The 21,959-nt window shown below is 40.6% G+C and overlaps 1 protein-coding gene across 2 annotated transcripts in view; it reads left to right on the top strand.

Moving 5' to 3' along the window:
- The window catches only part of TMOD2 (tropomodulin 2), a 56,729-nt gene that overhangs the window by 13,456 nt on the left and 21,314 nt on the right, over positions 1 to 21,959 (top strand). For both annotated transcript variants that reach the window (XM_020869211.2, XM_070469279.1), the window contains 6 exons: positions 2,576 to 2,770; positions 4,129 to 4,285; positions 9,998 to 10,120; positions 12,517 to 12,603; positions 17,863 to 17,993; positions 19,988 to 20,095. In XM_020869211.2, coding sequence (XP_020724870.1) covers positions 2,645 to 2,770; positions 4,129 to 4,285; positions 9,998 to 10,120; positions 12,517 to 12,603; positions 17,863 to 17,993; positions 19,988 to 20,095 — 732 coding nt within the window. In that variant the 5' untranslated portion in view covers positions 2,576 to 2,644. The remainder of the gene's footprint in view (positions 1 to 2,575; positions 2,771 to 4,128; positions 4,286 to 9,997; positions 10,121 to 12,516; positions 12,604 to 17,862; positions 17,994 to 19,987; positions 20,096 to 21,959) is intronic.

The raw sequence follows: 21,959 nt of genomic DNA, 5'->3' as shown, positions 1-21,959 counted from the left end.
TAATCTGATGGGAAGGCATTCACTCCTCGGGGACTCCGCAGGCCTGGCACATCACAGCTCTGAGGCCTCAAGCAAGGCACTCAGTCACTTGCGTAAACCATGCAACTCTGATTGGGGTCTGAACCTGCGATCTTTTAACTGAAAGCACACACCTGGTCTCAGGACTTAATGAAGCTTGGGTTCTTGATGTCTCATTGCAGGACGAATTCAGTGAGAGACAAAGTTATAGGTTGCTGCTGCTGCTCCTAAGTCGCTCAGTTGTGTCTGACTCTTAGCAACCCCATGGACTGCAGCCTACCAGGCTTCTCTGTCCATGGGATTTTCCAGGCAAGAGTACTGGAGTGGAGTGCCATTGCCTTCTCCAAAGTTATAGTACGAAGTAGATTTATTTAGAAACACATTTCACAGACACAGTGTTGGCCATCCCGGGAGGCTAGAGCAGCACCAGGGTATGGGGTTGTCAGTTTTTATAGCAATGGGTAATTTCATAGGCTAATGAGGGGGAGGGGGCAAGTGGGCCTTAGGAAGCATCACTATAAACAAAGCCAGTGGAGGTGATGGAATTCCAGTTGAGCTATTTCAAATCCTAAAAGATGATGCTGTGAAAGTGCTGCACTCAATATGCCAGCAAATTTGGAAAACTCAGCAGTGGCCACAGGACTGGAAAAGGTCAGTTTTCATTCCAATCTCAAAGAAAGACAATGCCAAAGAATGCTCAAACTACCGCACAATTGCACTCATCTCACATGCTAGCAAATTGATGCTCAAAATTCTCCAAGCCAGGCTTCAACTGTGAAATTTCATGAACTGTGAAATTCCAGATGTTCAAGCTGGTTTTAGAAAAGGCAGAGGAGCCAGAGATCAAATTGCCAACATCCACTAGATCATCAAAAAAGCAAGAAAGTTCCAGAAAAACATCTACTTCTGCTTTATTGACTACGCCAAAGCCTTTGACTGTGTGGATCACAACAAACTGTGGAAAATTCTTAAAGAGATGGGAATACCAAACCACCTGACCTGCCTCCTGAGAAATCTGTATGCAGGTCAAGAAGAAACAGTTAGAACTGGACATGGAACAACAGACTGGTTCCAAATAGGAAAAGGAATACGTCAAAGCTGTATATTGTCACCCTGCTTATTTAACTTATATACAGAGTACATCATGAGAAATGCTGGACTGTTTGAAGCACAAGCTGGAATCAAGGTTGCCAGGAGAAATATCAATAACCTCAGATATGCAGATGACACCACCCTTATGGCAGAAAGCAAAGAGGAACTAAAGAGCCTCTTGATGAAAGTAAAAGAGGAGAGTGAAAAAATTGGCTTAAAACTCAACCTTCAGAAAACCAAGATCATGGCATCAGGTCCCATTACTTCATGGCAAATAGATGGGGAAACAATGGAAACTGTGACAGACTTTATTTATTTCAGCTCCAAAACCACTGCAGATGGTGACTGAAGCCATGAAATTAAAAAATGCTTGCTCCTTGGAAGAAAAGTTATGACCAACCTAGAGAGCATATTAAAAAGCAGAGACATTATTTTGCCAACAAAGGTCCATCTAGTCAAAGCTATGGTTTTTCCCTTAGTCATGTATGGATGTGAGAGTTGGACAATAAAGAGAGCTGAGGGCCGAAGAATTGATGCTTTTGAACTGTGGTGTTGAAGACTGTTGAGAGTCCCTTGGACTGCAAGAAGATCCAACCAGTCCATCCTAAAGGAGATCAGCCCTAGGTGTTCATTGGAAGGACTGATGTTGAAGCTGAAACTCTAATACTTTGGCCACCTGATGCAAAGAGCTGACTCATTTGAAAAAGACCCTGACTCTGGGAAATATTGAAGGCGGGAGGAGAAGGGGATGACAGAGGATGAGATGGTTGGATGGCATCACTGACTCAATGGACATGAGCTTGATCAAACTCCGGGACATTGTGAAGGACAGAGAAGCCTGGCATGCTGCTCACAAAGAGTCGGGCACGACTGAGCGACTGAACTGAAGCTGAAACTGAATGAGGGGGGAGGAGTATTCCAGCTATTTGGGGAAACGTGTGGAGATTTCCAGGAAATGGGCCTCTGCCCACTTTTTGGCCTTTGCTGGTTGACCTTAGAACTGTTGTGGCTCCTGTGGGTGTGTCATTTAGATGTTAATGTGTTACAGTGAGCATATAATAAGACTCAATGTCTACTGGAAGTCACATCTTCTTCCACCTTGGACCTTGTTGGTTCTAATCAATTTTTGTCATGTCCTATGGCTATGTCATTCTTTTAAAAGTTGTGCCCTGCCCCCTTGCCTCATGTTTCACTTGGGCCTCAGAATATTCATCTGTAAAATGTGATATCTATATCTCTCTGGGCTTCCTTTCCAGGTCATTGTAAAAATCTAAATAAGGGAGATGATATGTATGAAAATACTTTGTAAGCAGACAGTCTGTTCTATGGATGAAGATAATACTACTTATTTTGTTGACTATTTCATCCAGTAGAAAGACTCCATGGGCAGATAGCATAGCTCTGTCTCCTGCTAATAGGTCCTAATTATCAAAAGGAGGTAACAGTCTTTCTTTCTTCTTCTTAGTATTCTGAAGTCTCAGGAAGCTGGCACAGTTAAATGTTCATGGCCCATGAGAAGGGCATATAAGAAACCATGGCACTCCCTTTTCAAAAAGAGCTGGAGAAATACAAGAACATTGATGAAGATGAGCTTCTTGGCAAACTCTCAGAAGAGGAACTGAAACAGTTGGAAAATGTTCTTGATGACCTAGATCCCGAGGTTAGTGACCTGGAACTGAAGCAGGTGGTTAGTGATAAGGTGGGATGAATGATATAGCACATCCTTAAACAATAATATAGGAATCCCCGAGCTCCAAATGCAGATTCTGTGTTCTTCCCTAATTGGTTCTGAGCCACTTACTTTTCTATAAACCATGGAGAACCTCAGTAGCCACATATTTGATATGGCAATTGCATTTCTCAAAAACCAGCTTAATGTAAATGTCAGAAAATATTTTCCATTGACTCCAAGAAGGACTAGACTGACTTATGGAAAAAGAAAGGAAAAAGAAAGAGGAAACAAACATGACCAAGTTTCTTCTGAGTCAAGTATTCTGCTGGGCCCAGAAGTCCTTGATTTAAATTATATTATCCCCATTTCATAAATAAGGGCACAGACCAAGAAAAGTAATTTACTTAAGATCCCATACTGGTAACCTGGTAAATGTCAGAGATGGTATTTAAACCAAATCTTTAACCCCCAAAGCAAATATTTTTAATATCTCATTTCTTTAACATATATAAACAAGTTAAAATCTTGGTGATCTCACAATAATGGATCGATTAGAATAACTGTAACTATAATATCAAATAAATTTAAATGGAGCATCTCATGTTTTTATGAGCTCTTAAAAAGATAAATAGCTTGTTATAATAGCAAGCACTTCCTTCAGCCCTGCTAGTATTATCACAAACTTAGAGGCAGAGACATGTAAAATAGTGATTTTACTATATACTTTTTAAACTTAAAAGAAATATCTCTACATTTAATCAAGCAGATATCAATAGCTATCATAATGATCACTTACCACCTTGGATGTTTCCCAGGAGAGATTAGAAGTGAGTGTGGGGACTTCCCTGGTGGTCCAGTGGTTAAGAATCCACCTTCCAATGCAAGGGAGACGGGTTCAATCCCTGGATGGGAAACTTAAGATCCCACATGACTCAGAAGAACTAAGCCTGAGTGCCACACCTAGAGAAGCCCACGAGACAATGAAGACCCAACACAGCCAAAAAAAAAAGCTTTTTAAAATTATAAAAAGCACTGGGAGCACTGCTGGACAGACCTAAGTGGGATCTATAAGGAAAGAGGCTGTAAAGAGTGGCTGGCCTTTTGCTACCTAGAAGGCAGCTGCAGCAGTCTGAGGCTGTTTCAGCCACTGGAGTTCTGCCTGAGCTCTTTGGAAACACCCCCATCAACACAGAATGTTAGAGTGAATAGGTCCTCAAAGATATGCCAGCGCTCCAGCCCTCATCTCTGCCAGGTGTGCTCTGCCCAAGTTCCCCCTACACAGCAGGGGTCAGGAAGGGAAACCGCATCAGACACCCCCTTTCCTGCTCATTCCTCTGTCTTATCAGAGTGCACTGCTGCCAGCTGGATTTCGACAGAAAGACCAGACACAGAAAGCAGCCACGGGCCCGTTTGACCGCGAGCACCTCCTTATGTACCTGGAGAAGGAGGCTTTGGAACAGAAAGACAGGGAAGACTTTGTGCCCTTCACCGGAGAAAAGAAAGGTAAGGACCTCAGGTGGAGTCTGATAACATAAGTACCCCGTGTATTGTTGTGGCGGGTCAGGTGAGGGAACTGGCCTGAGAGTGGGAACTAAGCCTGAACTGGATTCAGTAGGGTTAAAAAGCATTGTGGCTGGTGGACATATGTGTGTGTACACATGTCCAGACCCACAGACCATACACTGCCAAGGGTGAGCCCTCCATGTCTCTACAAATGACCCAGTTTTGTTCCTTTTTATGGCTGAGTAATATTCCATTGTATATAGTCCACATCTTCCTTATCTATTCATCTGCTGATGGATATTTAGGTGGAGTGAAGTAAATGAGAAAGAGAAAAACAATATCATATATTAATACATATATAGAAAACTGGTACAAATGAACCTGTTTGCAGGGCAGGAATAGAGACAGACATAGAAAATGGACTTGTGGGCGTGGACCAGGAGGGAGGTGGGATGAATTGGGATGCTGGGACTGACTATGTGCACTGCCATGCATAAAGAGGTAGCCAGTGGGAACCTGCCGCATAGTGGAGGGAGCTCAGCTCGGTGCTCTGTGGTGACTTAGGTGGGTAGGATGGGGGGCAGGTTGGAGGAAGGGCAAAGAGGAAGGAGACATATATATGTACACGCATAGCTAATTCACTTTGTTGTACAATGTTGTAAAGCAACTATACCCCAATTTTTAAAAAAAGAGTGAACACTAACATAAACTGTAGATTTTGGGTGACAATGATGTCAGTGTAGGTTCAGCAGTTGTAACAAGTATACACTGTGCTGTGGGCTGTCATTAGAGGGGAGGTTGTGAATTAGGGACAGGGCAGACATGGGAACTGTCTGTACTTTCCAATGCTAGCTGCTCCAAAAAATAAATTCTACTAATTAAAAAAAAAAAAGAACCATGGCAGAAGATGTAGGCTACAAATGGAGAACAGACTAGTGGTTACCAGAAGGGAAAGAAAGGAAAGGAAGGGTGAGAGAGGGGTATGGGATTAAGAAACACAAACTACTATGTATAAAGTAAGTAACAAGGATGTATTGTACAGCACAGGAAAATATAAACATTCTTTTGTGATAACTTTAAATATAATTAATTTATAAAATATTGAATCACTCTGTTGTATACCTAAAACTGGTATAATATTGTAAATTGATTATACTTCAATAAAAATTTAAAAAATACAGATAAATGTGCAGAGAAATTAAAGATCTGAACAGCAAGAACAACAAAAGAAGCTGCCAGTTCAAAAGAAAGAATATTGTCATTATAAAAGTGTGAATCTGGCTTCTGAAACCCACACAGGTAACCATAATTTATTTAAAAAAAATAAAAGATCTGCTTAGCCAAGAAAAGTAGTAATCTGCTTGAGTGAGGGGGCAGAAAAAGGAACCCATATGCTAATTAACTGAATGTGCTGTGCTGTGCTATGCTAAATTGCTTCAGTCATGTCTGACTCTTTGCAACCCTATAGCCCTGTCTATATGGACAGGCTCCTCTGTCCATAGAACTCTCCAGGCAAGGATACTGGAGTGGGTTGCCATGCCCTCCTCCAGGGGATCTTCCCCACCCAGGGATCGAACCCTCATTCCTTAAGTCTCCTGCATTGTCAGGTGGATTCTTTACCACTAACACTACCTGGGAAGCCCAAAATGAACTGAATACTTAGAGTGTAATGGTATTCAAATTTGTTTCATTAAAAAAAAAAAAAAATTAAGCCCCAAAGAAGCAGTTTTGGAAGTGTAAAGTAGCATCAAGCACTGGCGTGTTCCTTTTAACTGAGGACTGTCCCAGTTGCAGGTGTCTCCCCCAGGTCTGCCTCTCTTGTGTTAGATGCTTTCACTAGAGGCCAGTGCAGTTAATCATCTGTTCATCTAGCATCTACCAGCCACCTCCTGGCTTCAGAGCCCTGTGCCAAGTTCTGGGACCACAGGGCAGACCCTGCCCTGCCCTCAGGGAGCGTGTGGTCTAGTGAGAAACATTCTGATAGACCTGGAAGGGGCCTGAGGAGGAAGAGGATGTTCCTTCAGCAGGGAGTGAGCTCTGAACTAAGACAGGAAAATCCTCCTTCCTAGCTCCCCACCCTGAGCTCCCCTTTGGAGGAAAAGTGGCTACCAATCCCCTATCCAGGTTCCTCAGCTGTAAACAGTGACTTGGTCCCCAAAATACGACTGGAATCGCTGATAACCTCGTGGCATTCATTTTCTTTTTAAAACACAGATCTGATCATGTCATTCCCTGCTTAATGGCTCAAACCATTGCCGTGGTGCTCAGAGTCATGGAGAGCTCACCTGGCCCACCTCTCTTCCCCTCACTAAGCTCAGCCCCACTGTCCTCACTGCATTCCCCAAACCTGCCAAGTTCTTTTCCCATCCCAAGGTCGTCTTCTCTCTGACCTGCCCCCCCCCCATTTTTTACCTCCTGAGAGTCCCAGCTTAAATGTCAGGGCCTTCAGCTTTTCCTGACCTCTCTGTCTAAAACGCACTCCTTCTATCACAACATCCATCTATTGTTCTCATAGCACTGTGACAGCATTCATCCTATTGTTTACTTACTTCCAGTTTTGTGTGTTTGTCACATGAATCTGAGACCCACAGTGGGACTGTGTCTCTCTTGCATCCTGGCACAGAAAGTGGCGTGGGGCAGGCGCTGGACAACACGGATTAGAATGAATGCCATCTCTGAGCTTCTGTGCTGTGCCCACGGGGGCGGGAGTACCAGCTCCTCGGCTGCTGCCTTCCCGATGCAGCGTCATGGCTGCTCTGAACCACGTGCATCCACTGGCTCGTAAACCACTGATGATGTCATTTTATTAAGAAAGTAAGGTTGGGCAGTGACAAATTGGGCTAATAACCAAGGTTTGCAGTAGAAACATGGAGCTGTTTCTATGGCGGCATGGTTATGGTTAGACTAATTGTGAAGGAAAAAATAAATTGTAATGTCAACTCTTCAATAAAAGGCCAATTAACTTGCAGTATCAGGGTAGCGAGAGAATAACAAGAGGAAAGCTGTTGTCTTCTGTTCTTGGAGCAGAGGTCTTGGGAGCAGCTATGGTGAATTAGCTCCTGATCCAGATTAATCTGCAGATGGTTCTTAGGGGGTTGGGCGTCCAGCAGCAGTCAGAGTAATAAATAGGGGTCCAGACGGGGTGGACAGCTGCACAGGGGAGCTTAGGAGAAGCCACATGATTGGGTTAAAGGAGCAGAGAGCAAGTTTTCCAGAAAGAGTGGAAGGATCAGAGTGAGGTGTGTACAGGGCCCCAGGAAGACCACCAGTGACCCAGGAGCAATGGGAGGCTGTCGTGAGTGTTCCAGGAGAAGAGCCCGCCAGCCTCATTGCAGAATGCTGGGTGCCCTGGGCCCCCAACTTCCTGGGCTACATTATTCATTTAGAACTTGTCTTCCAGTTGGACCCCAGGAATGGATGTGCAGGAGTAGTTATCCTGAATACTGATAGTTGGGCCACCTGCACACCTAGTGTTCAGAGTAATCCTGAACGGTACCAGGAATTAGGAACTCATAAATCCTGTTTTGACTCTGGATCCAACATCATGACATCAGGAAGAAAATGCTTCAGGCTGCAGACACTGTGTAAGAGTCTGGGAAGAGCCTCAGTGTCCGAGATGTTATTAATTGATTTTGTTTTGTTAATGATTGATTGATTGATTGATTTTGTTTGTTTCCTTTTCTATTCTCTGGCCATTCTTCAATTTTGTGTCCCAGTGAGTTCCTCTTTTTTCCTGGGAAACATGGCAGCTTATGTGATGGTCAGTGCTAGAGCCCTTGTGGCCAGGATATTCCAGAGTGACCACAGCAGTGGTACATCTTTGAAGTCCCCGGCTCTGCCTGGCACCCGTTTATGTATCCTACCATTTGAAGGTCTGGTAAACCAGCAGGAAGTGTGCAGCCCTGTAACCAGGGCAGTCTCCTGGAGAGTTTTCATGAGGGAGTCCCTGATGTGGGTTTTGACCCTTTCCTTTTCCATGAGGTGCTCAGAAGTAGGCCCCTGCCACCATTGGCAATCCATGTTGTCTCAGATTAATAACAATTAATAACAAGATGTGGAAAGAGCTTGGGTCCCAATTGGCTGAAACTAGAGCCAGCTGTCTGTTCTAAGGTGAAGAAAAGGCGAAGCAATAGAAGGGTGAGTCTTTGGAAAACTCCAACAATCAAAATGGAGAAGGCCAATTTCAAAGATCATGCCTAGAGACTTCCCTGGTGGTCTAATAGCTAAGATTCCATGCTTCCCAAGCAGGGGGTACAGGTTCAATCCCTGGTTAAGGAACTAAGAACTCACATGCTATATGGTGAAAAAAAAAAAAACATGCCAAGGGGTGGAGCAACTCCAACCAAGAGAGAAACCAAGAGTCAAAGCCAGAAGGAATTGAAAAAGAGTGTGAGTAGTCCTGGAGTATCCCATGGTGGCTCTGGAGTAGCCTGGATTTATCTCTATGAGCCATCACACATGTGGGATATGGATGTGTTGGCCTGCCTGGAAATTAGGAGCAGGTCACTTGTCATCTTCCCAGCTCTCTGATCATCAGTCTAGAGGTTTAGGCTGGGCAGGCAATGGGGTGCTATAGATTTCAGTATATTCAGAAGTGAATGGGGGACAAAGTAAGTGGAATCATACTGACTGGATAAAGTGGAAGATGGTTGCAGAGAATGCATACGTGGGAAGCACAGAGCCTTGCTGATCAGAACTCTGCATCTCTAAATATGACAACTCTGATTTTTCCTTTTAAGTCAGGCTGACTTTGATGTGCTCTAGAAAGATGGTGTGTCCCCAGGTCACTATATCAAGCAACCCCTAGATATAGCATCCTGGTTGCCTACAATTGCAGTTGGTAGAAGGAGATCTCAATGAGGGAGATTACCAGTTTGTTCCCCAGGAACCCCAGGGCTGTTTGGATGTATCCGCCTGCCACATGCAGGATCCAAGGCAGGAACACGAAGAGAAGTCCATGTGCCATTTTTATAAATATTAAATGCTAACAAACTGTTAAAATATGTGCTATCTTCCTATCTAGGCCAATATTCTTAGACTTCCAAGAGTTCCACAGAGGGTTATGGGTCCATCCTGCACTGCCAGGGCCTCAAGCACCATGGCTGACACTCTAGCCTACCTATCCAAGCTTCATCCATACTCACTCACAGACAGCCTCCCTTTGGCCTAGGGGTACACACCCCAGCAGTGTGACCTGCCTTCAGAAAGATGGACATGAGGAAGGACTCATGCAGGCGGGTTCAGGGCTGTTTGGCAGGGAATCTCAGGGGCAGATGCCTGGGGAATAGTCTCGCAGGTGGCCTGTATTCTGTCCCTGTGGCCCTTCCATCAGTGGGGTGCAGGCAGTGGGGAGGGGCATGCAACCAGAAGAGAGCAGAGTTGGGCCCTCTAGAGCGTGGGGCTCACGGCAGGGCCCCTCTCGCCCAGGGCTCAGGGCAGAGCTGCCCGTGATAGGGATCAGAAGCTACTGTCTCCCTCTCCACCTCCTCAGGTCTCTGTTGCAGAATGCAGGATTCCGTCTCTGCCTCCCTTCCCTATAATAGTGGATTAGTGACATTGGCATCATCTCAGAAATTAAAGAATCCTGGTTAGACCTGCATTGGTTTAATGCTTCAGCTCTTAATGACCAGAGCGGCACATTCTCTGGTTAGTTCACTTCCCCTATAACAAGGCAGCACTACACAATGTTTTTGTTTTTCTTCTGATTTAAAGGGAGAGTCTTTATCCCCAAAGAAAAGCCCATAGAAACTCGTAAAGAAGAAAAGGTGACCCTGGACCCAGAACTGGAAGAAGCTTTGGCCAGCGCCTCCGACACTGAACTCTATGATCTTGCAGGTTAGTCCTCAGCTCTGAGACGCTTTTCTGTCCAGCTCTGTGACCTCCAGACATGCACTGATCCCCTGGAAGCAGCCTCTGAGCACCTGTGTCACTGTTAATTGTTACTGTGATACCAGGTTGACTTCAGCCATTAGGCAGCTAAGAGGCTGGATGCAGGTCACCTAAGCTCTCTGAGCAAACATTTCACCGTATCTCAGCTATAAAATGTAAAATCATATTTCAGTTGTAAAGTACCCACAGTAATGCCTATCCTACAAAATCCAAGAGTTACTGTGAGAAATCAAAGAGAAGAAATATGAAGGAGTGTTGAGAATTTAAACAATAAAATAACAGCCCTTATGCCTTCAAAAGAGCTCCACATTTGGCATTTTATCATCACAAAATTTCCATTTCCATCACAAAATTTCTTGTTCTTTCCCACAGTCACTGTTTTTGATTCCTACTTAGAGTTCTGTTAACCTAATTGTGGAGCAGAACCCATTTTACTGTTATATTTCCCCAGTAAAGTAGATCCATATTCAGTCCAGTTTGTTCATTTTTTCTAGTTTTCTTAACAATAGCAACAGTATAATAATAATAATTATTATATGTGAATTGTGAATTGGTTATACATGCAGATAGAAAAAACTCAGGGAAGGGATAGTTAGGGAATTTGGGATCAAATGTACACATTGCTGTTTTTAGAATGGATAATCAACAAGGACCTACTGTATAGCACAGGGAACTCAGTGTTATGTGGCAGTCTGAATGGGAGAGGAGTTTGTGGGGAGAATGGATATATGTATACGTGTGGCTAAGTCACTCTGCTGTGCATTGCACCTGAAACTATCACAACATTGTTAATTGGCTATACTCCAATATAAAGTAAAAAATTTTAAAAAAAAGGAAAAACCCCAAAAGTACAAAATAATATGTTACGAATTATATAAGCTTCCTCCCATTTCTTGTATTGCCTTTGAAAAAGATTCCATGCATATATCAGCATATTTGTATACTAATTGGATGGAAATTTGCATTATTAGGGTCCTTAGGTTCCCACAGGATAGAGGTGTTTTGAAAAACAGCCCACCGCTTTGGCAAGAATTTTCACATTGTTATTCCATTGGAAGACATGAGTAATAATAATCTCCTTCCTCCCAGGAGAACCAACTCTGCCTTATTCTAAAATTAAAACTTGACAAAGGGAGTGAAGTTATAATCATAAGTTGCTTAGTGAATATGGGGCCAAAGCAAGATATGCTTGTTGGATGGTCTCAGTGTTCTGTGTTTATTCTCCCTAGACAATGCCAAAAACACAGTGACAAATCCTTATTTACTTAACAAGGATTTGTGAAGCACTTCGGGTGTCACACACAGGAAGTCACTTAACCCTTGTGATAGGTAAAGTGTGATGACTATCCCTGTTTTACAGATGGGGAAATTGAGGCTCAGTGGCATTTAACAACTTCTCAAGCCATAGAGATAGAACGTGACAGAGTCAGGATTTAAACTCAGGCGGACTGCTCCTGACCGCCACTGCCAAGCCCCACACTCTCGGGCTCTGAACAGTTACCTGTTGGCTCTAGGGGCCGTCCTTCTCGAGTATAGTTTACAGCAGGTGAGGAGCTCAGAGGTGGGCCCCTGACGCCACTGGCAACTTATTCCGGCATCCTTCCCCAGTCGGCCTCCTGGGATTTCTCACCTGGAGTTTCATTAGCGAAGGGCAAGCTGGGTGGGCAGTGGCATTAGTGCCTGCTCCGTGTTGTTGCGGCCAGTGCCGTCTCCTGCATACTGTACTGCCCTCTGGTGCAAGTTCTGTGTAGTACAGGAGACTCAAAGTCAGCCTGCTTCCCCGACTTTTTTTTGCTGACATCTCTTATTTCCCACCCTGGGATGCTCTAGAAGGGAAAAGAACCACTCTTTTTGGTACTGAGAGATGAAAGCAATGGGGAGGCTTACACTGAGAGAGGACCATGATCCTTCAGCCCTTTGTCTCCAGAAAAACTACATACTATAGTCTATATAACGTTAGAGCTTAAAATATCATTAGACTCAGTCCCACGTTCAAATTTTACAGATGAGAAAACATAGGGGATGAATCTACTTAACTGGGAGATCTAAGCAGCTTTTCAATCTGGAGACAACTAGACCATTGTCCCTCAGATCCTACACAATTCCACATATATAGATGTAGAAAGATGTGAAGAATGCTAGTGATCTTAGGAGGAGGAATTTTTTAAAAAAAGCTTATTTAATACTATACATGTGTCGCACACTTTGCAAGGCAAGTGAGGTCAAGAGACTTATCTTTATGGTATGAAGAATTGTTCTGCAAAGGGAAAATGAATAATGTGGACATCTTAACAAGCTTTCTCAAACTTAAGTTTTATTCACAGGTTATTTTTGCTTTTCAGCTGTTCTTGGAGTACACAATTTGCTCAACAATCCCAAGTTTGATGAAGAAACGACCAATACAAAAGGCGGCAAAGGGCCTGTGAGAAGTAAGTTGACATGAAATCTGTGGTTCTTTTCCAATGAGTCAGCTCTTCGTATCAAGTGGTCAAAGTATTGGAGCTTCAGCTTCAGCATCAGTCCTTCCGAAGAATATTCAGGGTTGATTTTCTGTAGTATTTTAGATAAATTTCCTTCTCTATTTGAGTGCCTCTTTGTCTCAATAATGGATGTTTGTCATTAGAATTTGAGTATCTACTTCCCCCAGAGAGCATGAAAGACACACTGGTGTGGATTTGCCACAGAACATTCCACCACTCTCTTCTTTGTCACCATTTTCTGGAGAAGTGTATCCTTCATTAGCTTCTCTCACTTACTCATTCATCAGTCATTTACTAAATATTTACTGTGTCAGGAACGTTCTAGGCTTAGGTACAAAGGTAAAAAAGATGGTGCCTGACCAAAGGAACTTATCTATGTGTGGGAAGGACAGATCAATAACCAAATAATTTCAGTATAATGTGATCCAGCTGTTATGAAAACTCACAGAAAATCACAGCTTTTCTTAATAAAATTACATTTTATTCTCTCTGATGGTGACTTTGGCAATGCTTTCTAGTCTCAGCAATGTGTCTATCAACCACCATTTATACTGGGTAATTTACCCAGACAGTGAGCAACATTCCTTTTATTTTCCTTCTGGTTTCTTGTGCATACAAATGAAAAATATTCATCCTTTTAATCTCAATACCAAAATGTAAGATTCTGACAACATGTTTGTTATAAAAAAAAGTCTGGTGCATCGCCTACTGGGCTTTTATACATACACATACACACATATCATTAACTTTTTAAAATACTATTTTTTAGAGTAGTTTTGTGTTCACTGCAAAATTGGGAGAAAGGTACAGAGAAATGCTGTTCCATATGCACAGCCTCTCCGCTTAGCTATATCCTGCACAGAGGGGTGCGTTTGTTACAATTAATGAACCTACATTGACACATCGTTGTCACTCTGAGCCGGAAGTTTACAACAGGGCTCACCCCTGGGTTTGTACATTCTGTGGGTTTGCACACATGTGTAATGACATGTTTCCACCACTGCAGTTTCAGGCAGAGTGGATTCACTGTCTGAAGCTTCTCTGTGCTCTGCCTGTTCATCTCTTCCTCCCCACTAACCTCTGGCAACCGCTGATCTTTTAACTGTATCCATCATTATGTCTTTTCCAGAATGTCATATAGTTGGAATCATACAGTATGTAGCCTATTCAGACTGGTTTCTTTCATTTAGTAATATGCATTTGAGGTTCCTCTGTGTCTTTTCAAGATTTGATAGAGCTTTTCTTTTTTTTATTGAGAGTAACATTTGATGTACAATATTTTATAAGTTATAGGTATACGGCATAGTGATTCACAGTTTTTAAAGGTTATACTCCATTTATAGTTATTATATATTATTATGGAGTTGTCTATATTCCCTGTTATATAATATATCCCTATAGTTTATTTTATTCATAAGAATTGGTACTTCTTAATTCTCTATTAAGAGAATTCTTAATTCTCTGTCTTGCTCCTCCCTCTTTTCCTCTCCCCACTGGTAACCACCAGTTTGTTCCCTGTATCTGTGAGTTTATTTCCTTTTTGTTATATTCACTATTTGTTTTTTTAAGATTCACATATAAATGACATCTTAAAGTAGTTGTCTTTCTCTGTCTGACTTATTTCACTTAGCATACTACCTTCCAAGTTAATCCATGTTGTTGTAAATGGTAAAATTTCACTCTTTATCATGGTTGAGTAGTAGCCCATATTTGTTTGTACATATGGGTGTATATTATCCAGTCATCTGTTGATATATGTTTAGGCTGCTTCCATATCTTGGCAATTGTAAATAATACTTCTGTGAACATGGGGATGCATGTGACTTTTCAGATTAGTGTTTTTGCTTATTTTAGACATATGCCCAGGAGTGGAATTGCTAAATCATGTGGCAGTGATAGATCATTTCTTTTTAACACTGAATAATGTTCCATTATTTGGATGTATCACAGTTTATCAGATTACCTACTGAAGGACATCTTAGTTGCTTCCACATTTTGGAAATTAAGAATAAAGCTACTACAAATATCCATGTTCAGATTTTGGACATAAATTTTAAATTCCTTTGGGTAAACATCAAGGAGCATAAGTGCTGAATCTTATGGTAAGATGTCTGGTTTTGAATTCCATGAGCAATGAATGAGAATTTCTGTTGCTCCACATCCTCACCAGCATTTAGTTTTGTCAGTGTTCCAGATTTTGGTCATTCTAATAGGTGTGTAGTGGTGTGTCACTATTTTAATTTGCATTTCCCTGATAACATATGATGTGGAGCATCTTTTCATATGCTTATTTTTCATTTGTATATCTTCTTTGATGAGATATCTCTTAACATTTTTGGCTTATTTTTAAAATCATGTCATTTCCTTATCATTGAGTTTTAAGAGTTCTTTATATATATTGAATAAGTGCTTTACCATATGTGTCTTTTTTCTGATTTTTTTAATGAATCAAAGATTTTGAAAATTATATAATGTTTTACAAATTGCAAAAGTTTCACACAGTTCAGTTCAGTCACTCAGTCATGTCCAACTCTTTGCAAGCCATGGACTGCAGCACGCCAGGCTTCCCTGTCCATCACCAACTCCCAGAGTTTACTCAAACTCATGTCCATTGAGTTGGTGATGCCATCCAACCATCTCATCCTCTGTCGTCCCCTTCTCCTTCTGTCTTCAATCTTTCCCAGCATCAGGGTCTTTCCCAATGAGTAACTTCTTTGCATCAGGTGGTCAAAGTATTGGAACTTTAGCTTCAGCATCAGTCCTTCCAATGAATATTCAGGATTGGTTTCTTTTAGGATCGACTGGTTTGATCTCCTTACAGCCCAAGGGACTCTCAAGAGTCTTCTCCAACACCACAGTTCAAAAACATCAATTCTTCGGCACTCAACTTTCTTTATAGTCCAACTCTCACATCCATATGACTACTGGAAAAACCATAGCTTTGACTAGATGGACCTTTGTTGGCAAAATAATGTCTCTACTTTTTAGTATGCTGTCTGGGTTGGTCATAGCTTTTCTTCCGAAGAGCAAGCATCTTTTAATTTCATGGCTTCAGTCACCATCTGCAGTGATTCTGGAGCCCAAAAAAATAAAGTCTGTCACTGTTTCCATTGTTTCCCCATCTATTTGCCATGAAGTGATGGGACCAGATGCCATGATCTTAGTATTCTGACTGTTGAGCTTTAAGCCAGCTTTTCCACTTTCCTCTTTCACTTTCATCAAGAGGCTCTTTAGTTCCTCTTTGCTTTTCTGCCATAAGGGTGATATCATCTGCATATCTGAGGTTATTGATGTTTCTGCTGGCAATCTTGATTCCAGCTTGTGCTTCATCCAGCCTGGCATTCCATATGATGTGCTCTGCATATAAGTTAAATAAACAGGGAGACAATATACAGCCTTGATGTACTCACACACATGATTTCAAATAATCCCATAACAACCCTTTTTTTCACTATACCCATATAGTGTCTCTCCCTCCTCTTTCTCCCCACTGGTAACCACTAGTTTTTTCTCCATATCTGTGAGTCTATCAGATGTGTCTTTTGCAAATATTTTCTCCCAGTCTGTGCTTTATCTCCCCATTGCTCTTGAGAGTATTTTCTGTAGAGTATAAATGTTTAATTTTAATGCAGGTCAGTTTATCAATTCTTCCTTTTAAGGATTATGCCTTTAGGGCTGTATCTAAAACTTCATCTTCAAACCCAAGGTCATCTAGATTTTATCCTATGTTATCTCCTAGGAGTTCTATAGTTTTGCATTTAAATTTAGGTCTGTGATCTATTTTGAGTTAATTTTTGTGAAGAGTGTAAGGTCTGGGTGTGAGTACTAAGTCACTTCAGTCGTGTTAAACTCATTGCAACCCTATGGAAGGTAGCCTGCCAAGCTTCTCTGTCCATGAAATTCTCCAGCAAGAATAGTGGAGTGGGTTGCCATGCCCTCCTCCAGGGGATCTTCCCAACCCATGGATTGAACCAGCTCTTACATCTGCATTGGCAGATGGGTCTTTTACCACTAGCACCACCTGGGAAGCCCATAAGGTCTGTATCTAGATTCTTTTATTTTTTTCTTTCATGTAGATGTCCAGTTGTTCCAGCACCATTTGTTGAAGAGACTACTTTTTTCTCCACTATATTACCTTTGCTGCTTTGTCAAAGATCAATTGATTGTACTTATGTGGGTCTATTTGTGAACTCTGTATTCTGTTCCACTGATCTATTTGTATATTTTCACCAATATCACTATCTTCCTTCCTATAGCTTTAAGTCTTCTTGAAGTTGAATTGCTGGATTTGTTTTTCTCTTTAAATATTGTTTTGGCTATTCTGTGTATTTTCCCCTTTATATAAACTTTATAATCATTTTTTAATATCTGCAAAATAAATTTCTGAGATTTTGATTGGGATTGCATTACATTTGGGAAGAACTGACATCTTGACAACACTGAATATTTCTGTACGTGGAATATCTCTCCTTCTGACTCTGAATATTATCATTTTACATTTTTTGGCAAATCAAATGGTATCTCATTTTTAAATTCCTCAGAATTTAATTACTTTTTACATTTTTTTGGTTGACTGATAGAGATTCCTCTCATCATTAGCTGTTCATTTTCCAGTGGGTTATCTTACTGCCTTGTAGAAGCTCTATGTATATTGAGATATGAACCCTTTGTGTATTACATACATTGCAAACATTTTCTGTTAACTGCTTTTGAGAATTCTTCTACTTCTTCTTTTCCATTCCTTTCTCTTCCTATACAATCCTCAAAATTAAAGCTCCAAGATGGAAATCAGAGGATGGGCCAGAGGAGAATTGGGTTTGGGAAATAAAGGAACTCATTTTAGTGCATCTTAGTTTCTTTGGTTTGGTTATTATAATTTGAAAGAGGTCCATATGGAGCAGCTATAACTACCTGTGGATATTATTTTAGGAGTTTGAGTTTGCTGCAGAGCCTCCTGCACTTTTGGCTCCATGGAACATAAACCACTGAGACTTCTCATTGCAGCTGAAAACACCAACCTGGGAGGCTGTAACTCAGAGCCACACCATTCCTCTGCTTGCTGAGTTGAGAATAAGCTTGCTGTCACTGATATTAGAATATTATTGGAATCACCACATATGACAAGAAGGTCATTTGGGGGGAAGTTGTCTCTGATTTTTATGGGAGAGATACTACATTTTATTTTTAAAATTAAAATTTGTGTCTTAGATGTGGTCAAAGGTGAAAAGGTCAAGCCAGTATTTGAGGAACCACCAAATCCCACAAATGTGGAAGTAAGTCTACAGCAGATGAAAGCCAATGATCCCAGCTTGCAAGAAGTCAACCTCAATAATATTAAGGTATTTCAAATGATTTTCGTCAGTCACTTGATTTATCGTTCAGTCAGAAAACTTACTGGAGATGACTGCCTGCCTTTACACATGTTCTAAATCCTTTATCGTCACTGATTTCGAGGCAAAATATCCTATTCAGAAGGAGTGGATTTATTTGCTCAATGCTATGTGGCATCCTGGATGGGAAAGGAGTTTGGGAGAGAATGAATACATGTGTATGTATTGCTAAGTACCTTTGCTGTCCACCTAAAACTATCACAACATTGTTAATTGGCTATTCTCTAATATATAAAATAAAAAGTTAAAAAATAATAATAAAAATAAATTTTTAAAATAAAGAAGTAGGTTTAAAAAAAAGAGTCATTTCTAGAATTCTTTGAAAAGCATTACAGTACTTGTGTTAAACAAGTGTTATTAGTTATCTACTACTGAGTAACAAATTACCCCGAAGCTTAGAGGCTTAAAACAACAGTTTATTATTTCACGTAATTTCTGAGTGTCAGGAATCTGAGAGTGACTTGGCTGGATAGTTGTGACTCAGGGTCTCAGATGAGGCTGTAGTAAAGCTGTCAGCCAGAGCTGCAGTCATCTCAAGGCTTGACCAGGGCTTGGGGCTCCATTTGCAAGATGGCGCACTCATGTGACTGTTGGCAGGAGGCCTCAGTTTCCGCAGCACATGGACCTCTCGATGGGGCCGCCAATATATCTTCACGTCGTGACAGCTTGCTTCCCCCAGAGCAAATGACCCAAGAGAAAAGAGAGAGTAAACTGAAAGCCACAATGTCTTTTATGGGCCTATTCTCTGAAGTCGCTTCTGCTTTGACAATGTCTTAGCACTCTCAAAGGGAGGAGAAATTGTGTGTGTGAGAGAGTGAGAGAGAGAAAGAATGAGAGAAAGAGAAAACACTACCTGACACCTTTTTCGTTCCTTCTTATTAGGCCAATTTCTAGCATTTAATAGTATCAACTGATTTTTATTGAGTACTAGCTATGTGCCATATACTTTGCTAAATACTTGAAATTCATTATCTCAATTAATCCTTAATAGGACTTTAAAAAATTCAGTTGTCCACAGTCACAGAGCTGGCCTGTAGTGTCCCATGAACTCATTTTAGCCTCTAGCTGTGCCCCGTATTGTCTGCCTCTCCGGTGCTCAGTACTGTGCTAAGTGCTATGGAAGGGGGAGTAAGGTTCATTCAGTCTCAATTCTGAAGAACTCAAACTAGGAGAAAAACACTAAGCAGATAATTATAACATGATGTGGTAAACCCCCAAATTCTGTGGAATTGCAGGTAAGGGAAGTTGATCCTGCCTAGGAGAACCAATAAACAAAGGAGGTGATATTTCTGCTGGGTCTTGAAAGATGAGTAGGAATTAGAGCTAGTTTAATTCTAATCTAGCTAAACTATAGAGAATGAAAGAGAAAAAGAGGGAAGGGTGGTATGTGCATAATTCGGAGGGTAAACAGAAGTGATGCGAGTGTCACATTGTGTTAGATTCCCTTATTGGACACTAAGTGGGGCTATTGGCTCTGGATAGGTTAGTTGCTAGAGATGGCTGATGAATGTCTTTTAGAGAGGATAAAATCTAAGGTTCATCTAAGTCACCAAAATAGGAACCTTCAAATTGTGAACTTTCAAAGATGCAAGCATACGTGCCAGCCCCTGTATGCCAGCTGATGTACTGTACTATTGTACTTTTCAAGGTACTGTACTGTAAGATTAAAAATGTTTGTTTTTTGTGTTTCTTTTTTATATATGTATTATTTGTGTGAAAAGTATTATACACCTGTTACAGTACAGTATTATCTAGCTGATTGTGTTAGTTGGGTACCTAGGCTAACTTTGTTGGAGTTACGTACACTTTGGACCTGGGAGTGTGCTCTCAGAACGAAACTCATGCATAGGTCGGGAACCTGCTGTATGTAAAAGCTGTGGGTCCTGAGCTTAGGGCAAAGGTGCTATAGAAGGATTCATCAACAATCTGTGTCTTTCTCATAGAACATTCCAATTCCAACCCTGAAGGAATTTGCAAAGGCTCTGGAGACCAACACTCATGTGAAAAAGTTCAGTCTGGCCGCAACCCGCAGCAATGACCCTGTGGCAATTGTGAGTAAAATCCTTAGAAATATAGCCCTCAGATATTTAATTCAGTAGAAGCTATTTTTAATTTGTTTTATCAATTAACAATGTTCAGATCTTGTCAATTTATTTTCTGTATAATTAATAAACAAAATTAGTTATAATGAGATGGTAAACAAGAACCCACAAGTCAGGCACTTTGAATTCACTAGAATTTTGTTAACACTACACTTTTAGGAGAAAGATATAAGATTAGATTAGGCATCTAGCTAAATAAATATTTAGATTTTGTTTTATTCTTAGTATAAATTTTCTGAAACGTTTGCACCTCAGTAGCATTCCATCACAATAAATGGATATGAGACCCCTCCCCCATGAAAGCCTACAGGAACTCAGCACATAGAAAAAATGTTAACATATTTTTCATTTTAATCTTTTAAGTGGATTCATATGTCTCAAAAATATTTTAAACAACCAAATCTTAAACCATTTTTTGTTTGATATTGTTAACCAGAAGATGAAAGAAAAAAAAAGGTCTGTTCCTTCTAAGCACCTTAGCTGATTCGAGTAAATAAGGAAACCCCTGAGCCCAAGGAAATACTACTACCATTGCCATCATCAGTGTTACTCCTCCTATTAATAGCTCACATTTCTTGAGCAGTTAGTAACTGCCAGCTCTGATCCTTGCCTTTGCTAGCTCATCTCACTGAATCCTCAGTACACACAATGAGGTGTGTACTATTATTAGTTCCCACTCTAACAAATGAGCAGTGTGAGGCTCAGAAAGGTTAAGTAACTTTTCCAAAGTAACCCAATCAGCAAAGGACAGAGCCAGGATTCACCACCAGGTCCTGGTTCCACAATCAAAATGCCTAACCACCCAGCTATGCTATATTTAAATACATTATCTCACTGCTGTATGTTTGCTAAACTGTGCCAGTTGTCAAAAGCCTGAGCATTAGGTCACATCAATGGTTCTACAGGATCTGATTCTCAGCACTTGAAAAATAAAAGTTTCTTGACTTGATGATGTTCTTTAAAGTAACATGTCTTTTGGAAGATTTAAAATAACATTACAAAGGGACAGCAAGAAAGTAATGCTACCCACCACAGTGCTGGTGCTGAGTAGATGTTGAAAAACAAGTATTGAAAAATACTTGTTAAATGAATAAATGGATGTGCCCTCTAACCTCTGAGCAATAGGCAGTATTTCCATGATGACGACAGCAAATATGAAGTAAGCACTCATGTAAGAGAGGGGCTAAGCTACAGAACTGATGTTTTCACCAGCAGTTATTACATGTCTAAATTTGTAGGTTGAAAGCAGTTTTTAATTTGAAGCCTATCATTGAAATAGAAAAAGAACATAACTAGATTATTGGTGAGGTAAAGTTAGCAATTTAAAGGTTCTTATCTGTGTATGATTTTGTGTATAATCTCTGCCCTTTACTAGATTTGTTTTCAGTTAAGCAAAAATATTCACAGTGCATTTTGTATGTAAATAACTAAAGGGATAAATAAATAAATGATTTGTAATTTCTGTGTAATATAATATTTACAGTAAAATGGCATGGATGCAACTAGTTTATAGTTTACTGTCAGCACTACTAGTAAATAATCTAACTTCTACTCTACAGCAAATAGATAACTTGCTGAATGGACTAATATAATATATATATATCCATTACACAGCCCAATATGTTAATAATATACATTAACACACATTATATCTATAATGTATTTATATTATATATTATTATATAAAACATAATATAGCCCAAAATGTATTAATAGTATATTAATATGTATTGTTATATCAAATATAATAATCTGCTTGATATAGTTTTCAATCCAACAACTATGTATTGAATGTATGCCTTGTGACAAGCGC

The sequence above is a fragment of the Odocoileus virginianus genome, chromosome 6 (genome assembly GCF_023699985.2).
Source record: "Odocoileus virginianus isolate 20LAN1187 ecotype Illinois chromosome 6, Ovbor_1.2, whole genome shotgun sequence".
Taxonomy (NCBI): Eukaryota; Metazoa; Chordata; class Mammalia; order Artiodactyla; family Cervidae; genus Odocoileus; species Odocoileus virginianus.
The sequence above is the reverse complement of the archived record's forward strand: the minus strand, read 5'-3'. Positions and strand labels throughout refer to the sequence as shown.